Source organism: Schistocerca americana, chromosome 9 (assembly GCF_021461395.2).
Source record: "Schistocerca americana isolate TAMUIC-IGC-003095 chromosome 9, iqSchAmer2.1, whole genome shotgun sequence".
NCBI classification, from domain to species: domain Eukaryota; kingdom Metazoa; phylum Arthropoda; class Insecta; order Orthoptera; family Acrididae; genus Schistocerca; species Schistocerca americana.
The window spans coordinates 156,392,405-156,405,661 of NC_060127.1; the positions used below are offsets into that span (position 1 = coordinate 156,392,405).

At 37.5% G+C, this 13,257-nt stretch overlaps 1 protein-coding gene across 1 annotated transcript in view; it reads right to left on the reverse strand.

Moving 5' to 3' along the window:
- Nucleotides 1–4,098: 4,098 nt before the first annotated feature.
- The window catches only part of LOC124551142, a 131,445-nt gene continuing 122,286 nt past the window's right edge, over nt 4,099–13,257 (reverse strand). Inside the window, exon 11 of the mRNA XM_047126104.1 lies at nt 4,099–6,898. Within this exon, the coding sequence (XP_046982060.1) occupies nt 6,092–6,898 (807 nt within the window). The 3' untranslated portion in view covers nt 4,099–6,091. The remainder of the gene's footprint in view (nt 6,899–13,257) is intronic.

Sequence of the window (13,257 nt, forward strand, 5' to 3'; positions counted from 1 at the left end):
ATTATAAAAGACCAGGGGGAAACACCCAAAAAAAAAAAAACCCAAGGGTGATGAAAAAACACTTCTACAAAATGAAAGTGAAAATGGTATACTCATCGTTGTTGAGAAACATTTCATATTAGTGTTGATCCCTTTTCTTGGGGGAAAAAATGGTAAAAACTTGGACATCACAATGAAAAGAATAAAACAAAATAAAGAACATGACTTTTCCAAATGAGAACATCAGTTTAAAGATGGCAGCACAAGAGACCGTACTAGAGCATTGTTCTGAAAAGTTGGCAAACAATGAAATTATTGATGAGAGATTATCTAGTGTATTCAGAAAGTCAGGGAATGTTATTTTGTGAACCATGTACTATATTATGGAGAATAAAATACTTGGCATGACCTCAAAACCAGAAAAAAATATGAATCTCTGTGATACTGCTCCAACTGAATCGGTTGTAGCTGAAAGACATTAAGTCCAAGAGAAGCAAAAACTGTAGAGATGTATCCAAACCTAATAAATATTTATTACGACTTATTATCTATAAAATAATTTCTTAGAATGTAATTTTTGTTAGTGAAAATATAATCTGAATGTTTAATCCGCATTTATTTTTGTTTTTCAAAAACAGATTAATGATTTTCAGCCTTTCAGTTACTAGTAAATTCACGACCTGTATTGATTAACAAATTTAATATGTTATATTAATCACGTGTGCTTACTGAATACATATTAATGGACAACATTAATGTTAATTATTAGAAGTACTGTTACTATGACTGAATATAATTTAAATTCATGTAAAAACAAACACACAACTCATTAGGGATGGAAAGATTCACTCGGAGTACCCGCTGTTGACCATTTCAGCATGTTCTCATAAAATTCCATTGCGTCCTGAGGAACATATTTCACTAACTTTCCAATGTCCTATATCTTTCTTAAGTTTATGGAAACGTTGTCCCTGTGTACCTTTTCAAGTGACATGGTAAGAAAAGGCAGCGACCTTGACTTTCTCAGAAACAATTTGTGTGTGTAACCGGAGAGTTGATCTAAACAGACTCTTCAACCTCTCCTCCTACCTTGTTGTTGCAGTACAACTGCTTTTTATCTCTTGGGAATCCTTCAGTTTCCCTTGGTATAACAGTTTTCTTAAAGTAGGATGGCCACCATTTATCAATATCAATGATTTCATCAAACTCTGCAACATGAAGCTCCACATTTTTTCTGCTGTTTGCTACTAATTCAACTTTTTTTTTTTTTTTTGGGTATAAACTCTATCGCAGATTTTTATTTTCTTTTTGAATACCACAAAATTTCTATCATGTGGTAGGTATGAATGACCACGTTCAGGAAACGTGGGTAATTGACTCAAACCTACCAACTGTAGTCAGCCCTATACACATTATCACCATTGTGTGATTTCAGTTTTGTCCAGTACATCCGTTTAAGAACAAACTGAGGTGCTTCATTGTGTCTGGAACGTAGTTTTTAATGTAGTGGTATAGAAAAGTGTGCACCTCATTTGCACCTTTTCTTCCCTCACCCTCATGATAAAGATATACGACAGTGCTGTCATCTTTTGAAATGTGGATAGCAAATACAGTTACCCATAGCTGTCGCATGTAAAAACTTCTTGCACAGGAATTTCTGGTACGGGCAAATTCTGTGTATAGTCACAGGCAATGGCACCTATTTCTTCATTTTGAAGACACCGAGACTTGACTTCTCTCAGGGACTCATAAAATATTCAACTCCTTTGAAGATGAATCTGCAAATCTGCCTTGGCTGCAAGTTTTGAAGCTTCACAGAGGTGAGGACTTTTTAACTTCACATTAAGCTCCTAACAAAGAGAACAAACATTTGACTGTGGTCTGCCAAACTAATAATCATAATTTTCGTGAAAATACTGTCTGTAGAAGTTGTATTTCAGAGCTGTGCCTAGATACGTGGTACAGTACATCTGGTACATTGTTTTCACACACAGTCACAAATCTATGTACTGAGTATCATTCCCAGCATAATGTGTGGACTTCAGAGGAGAAGACTGTATATGTCCATCTACTGTTTTCAGGATACTTTCAGGAATTTTATTTCCTTTCTCATTCGTCCCAAGTTTATCTTGTGGCAGTCTCCCATTCATTAATGTGTGAGTTATAGAGAACACCCACTTCATTCCAATGGAATGGAAACTGTGAAATGATTATTGACACACTTGCACTCTAAATGAGCCATACATTACAAAATACTCAAAACTGAAACAACGCTTATTTTCCATCCACCGTTTAATTTCCAAGGTTTGCACCTCGACATCAGAAGCTTCAATAAAGCCCATTAGGTACAAATCTTGAGTATCTTTGTTTGGGAGATCATGAAATTTCGAAATGGTACCAATTTTCTCATTGTCAGTGAATCTCGTGAAACAGTCTCTCCAGCACCTACAATCAATATGATTGTTTAACAAATTGTCATTTAATCAAGTTTTCTATGATAAATGTTGGAAAAAAAAAATACAGGACACACCAGCATATCTACTTCGGAATCAAAAAAATATAAAGTGGAAACAAAGCTTATTATCGTCAATATTGATGTAAAAGTTTGTCCTGATCTGGAGTCCTTTCCTGTTTTCTTTTCTGCAATGTGTTTTCCACCATAGTTAATATAAGCCTTTGGTAATGGCTTGTTTTATTATGTTTTTCTAATGAATGGAATCATTTCTCTTTCATTTGGGCGACATAGCACAGTACTGAGTTTGGCACGATAATCAAACAAAAATTGAATGAATATGAAACCAGGCGGGAAGATCTGCGTGGGAAACAGCACTTAACAGCATTGCCAACACGCACAATGGCACGGAGGTGAAAAGTAATAAGCCCGTGACTTAATGCTTTTCTGCTCTGCACACCTAACCTGCAGAACGAGTTCAACATAGAAGCAGAAGGCTAGCTTAATGCTTTTCAGTGCCAAATGAAGCGCCTTGTCCAAGTAGTTCACGATGTTCAACAAAACAAAATATGTAAGTTTGGACTTAATGCCTTTCAGTTCAACTGATGCAATTCAACAAGTAAAGTTCAGAATAAGAAATGCAATAAGAATAACAAAGGATTCTTTGATGAATCTGATTCAGACATAGAAAAAATACACTTCAGGTCGCTGTTTCTGATTGCTCAATACAAAGGTCATTTTCTGCTGTCAGACACATAAGTAATTAGTAAGGACATCACATAACAGGATTATCTTAGTGATCTTGGTGTCTGTCTATTAATTAGACTTGGTAGTGAAACTGAACAATGATGAAATCATAAAGTTGTTTGTAAATGAAAGAAAAAAAAACTCTTGCTATTTAAATAATCAGTGTTTTTCCCTGGTACCTTAAAAGCACAATAGCAGTATTTGCATTTGTATTTATTGTCCAACACTTAATTACATTTTTTTTTACTTGTAACTTCAAAAAAGCACGGTTTTAAATTTGCAACTCAAAGTATTACGCAGACAAAAAACATGCCAACGTTAGGCAGACTAATAAATATCTGTATTTCAAGCCCATGGGACAAAGGGTGGAGGGGGGGGGGGGGGAGGGTGGAGGGGAGGGGCAAGCAGAGATCTTTTTGCCCAGGGCCATCAAGAGTCCAAAATACAGACCTGCCAGTACGTATGAAGACAATCTAAGAGCAGCGTCACTCCATAACGTTCACTTTCAATATATTAATGACAAAAAAATGATCATATGGCCATACTTACAAAATTGCAACAAAGGCTAATAAGATGAAATATTTCTTTTGACGTCCCTTTTATAAGAGATGTCTTAAATATCCACCATGTGCTCCATTACTGCATCTGTGAATATTAACAAATAAAGGCACCAGTAGTTTCAGCTTTTAAAACAGACCACTCAACAAGATTTTAGAAGTTATGCAACCCTTCACAAGCCTGCGAACATGTCTCTTGAGTTAGGAACTAAACTTTCGTTCTCACAACTACTGTGCAGTTAAGGTAATGTCACAGCCTATTACAATTTGTTTTCCAAAATGTAATTTCACAACCTATTACAATTTGTTTTCCAATTAATACTGTAATTTGGACTGAGGTCAACAGCCTGGAAACAATATGTATAAGGTGAAATATTACACTTTTTATTTTTATATTCTTTCTGAAAATAGGTAGCATAGTCGTCACACAACTGCAAACTTAACACTAATTATAAAAAGTGTTATCACTGTTGACATCTTATCACAAGTACTAAATCAAATATGAAATACGGTGAAACTTAGTGTGGAATTAACAGCCAATATTCCTCTTATTATAATCAGGTACAGATAAGTAGGAACTGTTTTCCTACGTAGAAAAATTATCCAGTACAGAGTACAAAGACCTCAGTCATCACTGACTTAGCAGAGCAGTTAGGGCTCTCTGGCTAAGTACAAAATTGCAGGGAACACAACGAAAGTAATGGTCTACTTGCCGTATAAATATTCAAAGGTGACGTATGGATAACCACTATCTTCTGGTACACATTTAGTAAAAAATAATCCTCAGACAAAAACACTCACACAAACTCCCTCACAGAAAAATACAACAGTGACATATATACAAAGTGTCTTTGCATGAACACGTAGGACAGAGTGTTGTCTTATCAGTTGCACATTTTAGTAAAAATACATCAAGCAGATGAAAGATGAAACTATCCATCGAGGAACCCAGAGGTTGCATAAACATGTAACTCAAACTGCAACTGATACAATTATGTCTATTGTTCATCTGGAGAGCTGCTGGCTGACAGAAAAATGAAAAAGTGATTAATCTGGAGTTATGAAAAAAATAAAACTGACTTCTTTCACAAGCACTGCTACCTATCTCTCTTATGAGAGGTAGACTGCTTCCAAATAATTATTAAAATAGCAGTGCAATGAGTATAAAGTGGCAAAAAATAACCATTATTGCACCGTATCATCTCAAATTAGCAGCTATGCACAGATAAGACTGCAACTAATTCCGAAATATGACATAACTATATATATACACACATATTTAAATGCATATTTATTACTAATAAAGACTACACAAATAGTTCAGCTTTACTAGCTGGAGTTTGTATTTACACATTATAGAAATAATATCTTTGGACAGTACTGACTCACTGCAACTGTGATAGCTGCAAACCTGCATTTGCAATTTTGTTCCATGTGTAGGATACTGAAGGAGGGGAGGGAGGGGGGGGGGGGGGGGGAAGGGAGAGAGAGAGAGAGAGAGAGAGAGAGAGAGAGAGCACATTTCATAACATTACTTTCACAAGGCAAGAGCAGGGGAGAAATAGATAGTTGCTAGAGGGGAGAGTAGTTATACACAGATCCTTGTAAGTACACATACAGAATACTTTTGTACCGGTGAAATACAATCATTTCAAGCCTATTCAGTTCTCAAAAAACAAGCAATTAAGTTTCCCACTGCAGATTCTCAGCAGAACTTCAGGCGAGAATGGTTTTCTGGCAACATGGTTTATCACCAAATGCCAATGCCATTGTTAACCAGTAATAGCGAAAAAGTTTTTAATCAGTCAGGCAAATCTGTGAAAAGTTGAGAGCACAAGTGAAATAAATTTTGGCTTGTGATGGAGGTAAATGCATACCCCAGTTCATTAAATGCAACATGATCCAATCGTACATTTTTGTCCATAAGAAGAACATTTTTAATTTCTAAGCGGAATGATTTGCTTTAATTAGAAAAAGCTTCTAGCAGAAAAACAGTTGTGAAAAAGCACTTCATTCATTGTGACCATGCCGATCATGAAAAGAGTAGTAACAAACTGCAGTCAAAGCATCCATCTCGTATCTTTTAATTTTGGCAATATCAAAACTGTAGCATTTCGTTGATTAGATATGTTTTAAATTAGTGCTGCTTGGAATTTATCAATAGAGGAATTGAAGTTACTCGTAACATAGCACATAAGCCAGCTAAAAATATTTTGTTGTGTTGAGGTGGATAACAGAAAGTCACTGCTAATCACAAATTTGTAGGTATCACAAATCACATTTCATTTGACGTCTCACACGTTAGGTACACGAACATCGTCCTTCGGAAGTAGCCCTCTTTTCTGAGGCATTACTCTCAGCTTCCGACAACTTCACCTCCACTTGCAGCAGAAGCTGGATGTGCCGAGGAACTCAGTTCTTCTCCCAGTGCATCTAGATCTATGTGATCTGATAAATCCGGCAATGCTAGGAATGTGGGGGGTGGAGCCGTGGAAATGCCGCTTCCACTTCCGGCACGGTGCGGCACCTGCAAGCTTGCGAACCCGGGGAGCTCGACCCGCCCGGACGGGTGCGGTGGCGGGATCACGTCGAGGAAGTCCACTAGACCCAGTCGCTCGCGAACTATGTCATCCACCGCCTGCAGGGCAGCCCGCCGGCCGGCATCCTCTTCTGAGCCCGCCACATCGGGATGACCTTCTGCCGAACAGCAAAGGCCATCCAACAAGTCCTCGTCCAGAGGGTGTGTGGTGTTGTGGTGGAGCTGTCCTGCGGGCATCGGGGCCACCTCCCTCTGTACGGGTGGCGGTTCTGGGGGCGTGGAAGACAACTGTGTGGGGGTATGAGGTAGATCTTCCGGCATGCGGGACACGGACAGCTCCGGTGGCGGCTGCGGCAGTGCATCGTCGTGTGGTGGGTGGGGCACTGGCACCTCCGTTACTGTGCAAGGCATCTGGGGCAGTTCCCCTGGGGTGCCAGGTGGCTCCACCTGCACATTCTGCAGTTCTGTCATCATGTGAGGTGCCTCTGCCTGTGTGTTCAGCAGTTCTGAAGATGTGGCAGGAAGTTCCACCACGACATGAGGCAGTTCCGTCGGCGTGTGGGGTGCCTCTGTTGAAGCTGGCGATGAGTCCTCTTTAGTGTTTGCCACACCACTGTCTGGAGTCTGTGAACAAAATACCTCTGTGCCAGAACATGAAACATGAACATCCAATAAAACTCACTCACCCCTCTCTCTCTCTCTCTCTCTCTCTCTCTCTCTCTCTCTCTCTCTCTCTCTCTCTCTCTCTCTCTCTCTCCCCCCCCCTCTCTCTCTATCCATCTAATTAACTAAAGCATCTTTTACAGGAGTGACTTCGTGTCTCAATCATTGGCCAGCATCCACATAACTCCAATAATCTTCAAGCAGAACTGGAATCAAAACCAATCAGCAACAAGGTTCATGACAGACTATTCTTTGCAAAATCAGTCTACTGCCTCTGGCATATTATTCCTACACCAAGTCTCACCTCTCACAAGTCACTTTTGTTTAAACATCGGTACCAAACTTTCATGTGTTGCAAATGCAGTCTGCTGTGAAGTTTGGTAGCTGAACACTGAAAATCTGGTTATGAGGGCCCATCCTTCTACAAGAAAGTAATGGAATTAAGAAACTAGCAGTAACACAGTTTATTAATGGCCAAAGCAAAATATGTGGTGCATGTTCACAACAAAGATCACATGATGAATTCTCCATATCACTAAGAACTGAAAGAATAGGGAAATTGTCGCCCAAACATTTCAAAACATTTTCACTTCAAATGAAATTACAAGTTTACTGTTAATAGGCACAATTTATTTTATTTCCACTATGAGTTTCAGAGGTTCAAACCTGCGTCATCAGGCGGATTTATTTGGATTATGCGACAGAGTCAGGTGGGGTTATCGTACTTGTTCCTCTACCACTCCTAGCATATATGTTGTTTCTTTCTTTTTTCTGGTATTGTTTTGTTAATAATACATAAACAGCAAGTACCAGAAATCTGTAATTATTTTATTTAAGCTATGATTCTTGAATCTATATTATTCATTGAGCAACTTCCCTGTTGCTGTTGACTAGAATATAGTTAGTTTACCTGAACCATTTTATTAATAATAATATGAGTGATTTGCCATATATCTACAAACCTGTTGAAGCTGAAATTCTCAGTGAACAAATAGCTGTTTGTTTCTAAATTAGTACAGCTCATTTTTAAAATTCCTCCGCCCCCACTTTTCAACATTTTTTTTTTTTTACTTTTTCTGAAAACTATGTTTCGAAAGTTATTAGTATTTAAAAATTTATTGTTCTGGAAAGTTCGAACCTTAAATTGTGATTATTTGTAAAAGCCAGTACCAAAACTTTATAAGCTAGTTTTTTTATGATTTCAAAATGCTTACTTTCACTAGAATAACTTAAAGTCTGTTAATCATTCAATTCAGAAAATTTAAATTTCTCGAAACTTTTGATGGGTTTTGGGAATCACCGAGAGCATAAAAATAAACCTCATATCACTGTGCCTAAAATTTTTGTCATTTTCTATTTATACAGCTCATTTTCTATTTATACAGCTCCTCCTTTGCCAATTGTATCAGTGTACCCTTTAATTTTTCCTTACTTTCTGTGTCATTATTTCATACATAACAGCTCTGCATTTCAACATTTTGTGGGACACACAACCACAGTCAGTTTCTATTTTGCTACTAGAACATGAACACTGAGTTACAAGTCCGGTCATGTTCTGCCATCAAAATGAAAACTACTTTGTGAATGGAGAATAGCTTTCATTATGCTAACATAATCTAGTCAATCAAAATGTATATTTACTTCGAGGCAGTCTCTGCTCAGATACTGAAACACAAGTTGTGTGTTATTAGCCAGTCAGTGCCAGACTGTGAACAATGTGAACCCACTGAATTGTGACCAAGATTGTATTAGTGTACCACTAGAGAACTTTGCCATATGCTGCCTATTAATGCAGTTTGGCTCTCTGGTTCAAATGTTTACTTCTGCCAAAGCTGAACATCAGAAAAGAAACATGCATTACAAACATACATGCAGTCTGAAAACCAATTACTGCAGTGTGTGTACACAAACCCTTTGCCAGTTGGATGACAATTATCACTAAACAACTACAAATCTACCAAAGAATGAATACCAGATGAGTAAACTTATACTTTTTGGAAGGAAGGAAGGAAGGAAGATCAGAGTTTAATGTACAGTCAACAGCATGGTCACTGGGAGATGGATGACAGGCTCGGGTTATGAAAGAAAGGAGAAGGAAATAGGCCATTCTGTTTTCCAAGGAACCATGCTGGCCTTTGCCAGGGGCAATTTAAGAGAAACATGGAAAACCTAAATATGGATAGCTGGATGGGGATTTGAAGAGTCATCCTCCCGAATGTGAATCCAGTTTGCTAAGCACTACACTATCTGACTTGGTTCACATTGTTTTCATGACTTTGGGGAAATTTGGCACTGATTCAAATAGTCAAAAGTTCCTTTTCTGTCACGTTTACATAGCATATAACATTACTTACAGCCTGGCCAGTGACGCAATGTTAGGAGTAGTCCCCTGGGGCTGCGGCCCTGCCTTTTCAGACAGCACACGTGACAGCGACTGCAAAAGGCAGATATGGAACGCCAACCCTACCACTGTCAGGGCTGGTGACATGGCACCTTCCTGCCAGTTTTCCATAATCAATGAAGTAATACTTCAAACTGGAAACAATGCCACAGGTTGCCCCAACATCATACACACAATGCATGTATGTCATATTAAATCTCTTTTAGCCACGAATTTTCAAACACCTGAAAACTAATAATGGATACAAAAGACCTATATTGGCAACTGGTTGCTGACTAGCTGGCAACGCAGCTCCACACACTGGGGCAACTAATAATTGAGAAACTGCTGTTGCTGTATGCAAGTGAGGAGGAGAAAGGTTATTATTTGTCACGCTTGAGCGTCTTTAGGTTATACTCAGCATCTCATGCACAGATTCAAGCTTAGACGAAGATGTGGCTTCTTGTTATTATTATTATTATTATTCACATATGGACCCAATAGGACCACTTGAGGTACATTACATCAATACCACTTCAGATGGTTGGCCTTCCTTTGAGTCAAAATTTGTTTCATCCTTTCATAATGAAGCCTCTTTCCTTCACCAGACCACAGTGTTCCAGTCTGTTTTCTAATTTCCCTCTCAGCAATTTTCCAAGCAAATATCTTTTGTCTGAATATTTTTCTATCTGTAACATCTGCCCAAGTAATACCGGCTACTTTAAGATCCTCCTTAACTGTAGAGATCCATTTAATTGGCTCAGTTTTGCCTTACTTCTGTTTTCATAGAATTCTATTGTTTGTTTTGTCAACTTAGTGAGTGCCATTATTTTAATATGCCCACAAAATTTAAGTCTTCATTTCTCATGTCATGATGTATGTCTGTGTAGACTTCTATTTCCTTATTACTTTTCAGCATATAAGTTTCTATATCAGTAACTCTGAGGCCTAATTTTCCCAATAATCTTTCTTTCTTTCTTTCAAATTTCTTCAATATATCTCTCTCTATTTAAAATTAAAGTTTCCGCTCCATGAAGACATTCAGGTTTGATTGAAGTGCTGTAATGTCTTAAGTTTACTGAATCCAGAATATGATTTTTTATTATATTTTTTGTTAATCAGAATGTTTTCTTCTATGATTTCCCCCAAGTATTTAAATTGAGAAACTCTTTTTATTTTTCCATATTTTGTGTTCCAAAATTTTGATGCTTGTTTGTTGCATGTCATATATTCCATTTTTTCAAATGATACTTGTAGTCCTACCTTTTCCGCTACTTCTTTGAATTTCAATTTGTTTTTGAGCTGTGGCATTTTCCCTAGTTAAAACTGCCAGATCTTTAGCGAAGGTGAGGCAAACCTCTCTAATATTACTTCTATCTAATGTGATGTATTGATCTAATTTGACTTGACTTTGGCTCTCACCATTCAGTAATTACCTTTTCCAAAACACAGTTCAACAGTAATGGGGAGAGTCTATCTCCCTGTCTAACACCAGTCTTTATATCAAACGGTTCAGAAATTTCTCCCATGAATTTAACTTTAGAGCTAGTGTCAGTTTCCGTTTCCTTAATCAGTATTGGAGTTTTTTTTATCTAGCCCTTGTTCCTTCAAAATTTGGAAAAGAGATTCACAATCAAATGAGTTGTAGGCCTTTTTAAAACCCACAAATATATAACATCTTGGGTTGTCGGGTGTTCTGCCGGATATCAGCGTCGTACTTGCACGATATTTTGGTCACGTAGTTCATAACCTTCATCAGGTGCGACCTGAGACTGCTCCTCGAGTGGACCTGGTCCAGTATTTATGCCTATGGCCTTCCCCCTCAGGAGAAGCAATTCAGCAAATAACTGGAGGGGGAAGGCCATAGGCATAAATACTGGACCAGGTCCACTCGAGGAGCAGTCTCAGGTCGCACCTGATGAAGGTTACAAACTACGTGACCAAAATATTGTGCAAGTACGACGCTGATATCCGGCAGAACACCCGACAACCCAAGATGTCATTAGATCGCCGGGAAAGCCTGAAGAGTTACACAAATATACATGTTACCTGAAATCCTTTGGTGCCTAAGGAATGGTTTTAAATTAACAATTTGTTACAGATGGGATCTATTTTGTCTAAAGTCTGCTTGGTATTCAGCAATTTTAGGTTCTAACCATTCTTGGCCTTGATCAATTAAACATTGAGAGGGAATTTTGTATGTGACTGGGAGAACAGAGATTCCTCGGTAACTATTAACGATGATTCTATCCCCTTTTTTATGCAATGGATGAATTAGGGCAGTTTTCCAGTCATCAGGTATTTCCTAAGTGTGCTACATATGTCCTATTAGTTGAGTGATCTCTCTTACAGAGTTAGGGCCAGCTGATTCTAGTAGTTCTGCAATTATACCATCTTCTCTAGATGCTTTGTTGTTTTTAAGTCTCTTAATTTGTTTAATTATTTAGATTTCATCAGGTTCTTGAGAGTTAGGGTTGGTGTGATTAGTTTGATGTGGTTGGAAAGTATTAGCTGGTTCTGGACAGTTTAATAGTTTTTCAAAATAAGTAGCAAGTACCCTACAATTTTTCTGGTTGTTAAGAGCCAAACTGCCATTTTCATTTTTGAAGCAAAGACTTTGACCGGTTAGCTCAGTTTCGAATGTATTATACAAGTTTCTTGTATTGTTGTTTTGAAGTCTTTTTCAGTTTCTAACAGTTGGGCATTTTTGTAGTTTCTTTTAGTCTGTCAGATTAATTTAAATGTTTCGTTTCTTATAGTCAGAAAGGTGTTGGACGTATTTTCATTTTTGTTGCTATTCCTATTTTTGAATGCCTTATGCCTAGACTTAACTGCTGTTTCACAGTCTGCATTCCATGAAGGGTGTTTTCATTTTTTTTAAATAGCATAATTAAATTTTGTGCTGTTTTGACGAACTTTTCTTTCAGGCCTTGCCAATTGTTGGATTGTTTTTTGTCATGTTAGTTTGTTAGAACTGGGGTTATTTTAGTAGTGTCAAATTTTGGGACAAAAGTTTTTGTTTTGAAGTTTTACTTTTATTTGTGTAAAATAATGGTGAGAATCAATAGTAGCCCCTTTCATAACTCTGACATTTAAAATTTCTTTGTAGTTAGGGTATGAATTTTAATATGTTGACATGATTTTAAGGTTAAAATTTTTTGCACGTTTCAACAAGTCTTTGGCCATTCTGGTTGGTCCATTTACATACAAAGAATCTACCCAATGTTTTCTTATATTTTTTCCTCTTTACCTAATGGAGCATTAATATCACCCATTAAAATTTTAACATGGTCCAAGCGTAATTTTTGAGATGATGCTTTCTAATGTTTCCCAAGCTCATTAACTGTTTCAGGTTTTTTACAGTTATCCTCAATGACCGGTATACGGTCATTAATTAACGTGTATGCTTTATTTGTGCATTTAAGAGAAATTGTCATTAGTCTATTATTTGTGGGTTGTACCTCTGTTATTGAATTTAAAATATTTTTGGAGACAGCAAAAGCAACTCCCAGTTTTGGTGTATTATTAAGTATTCTTTTATCAATCTTACTTTTAAAAAGATGATAATTATTGAAATCCATGGTGTTATTGTACATCATTCAGGTTTCTTGAAGTGCCAATATTTGGATCTTCTGTTCTTTTAATGTATCTCCCAATTTATGAAGTTTACTTGACTGCAAATATGTTTGTAAGTGTTGCAAAAAATGTATTTAGACTGTTAAGACTGGAAGGATTAGTTCCAGAATATACATTTCAGCCGCACCACAGGTGAAAAGACACTACCACTCTGCCACTTGCAAAAAGACAGATACGAAGTGGATTTGGTTTTATTTTGCATCGGTCTGGGACTGCTTATTCTACATTCACAGCTGTCCACCATATATGATAGAATGTTCACTATCCACCATCTGTGACCTGGCCAATACCCTAGGCAAGGTCG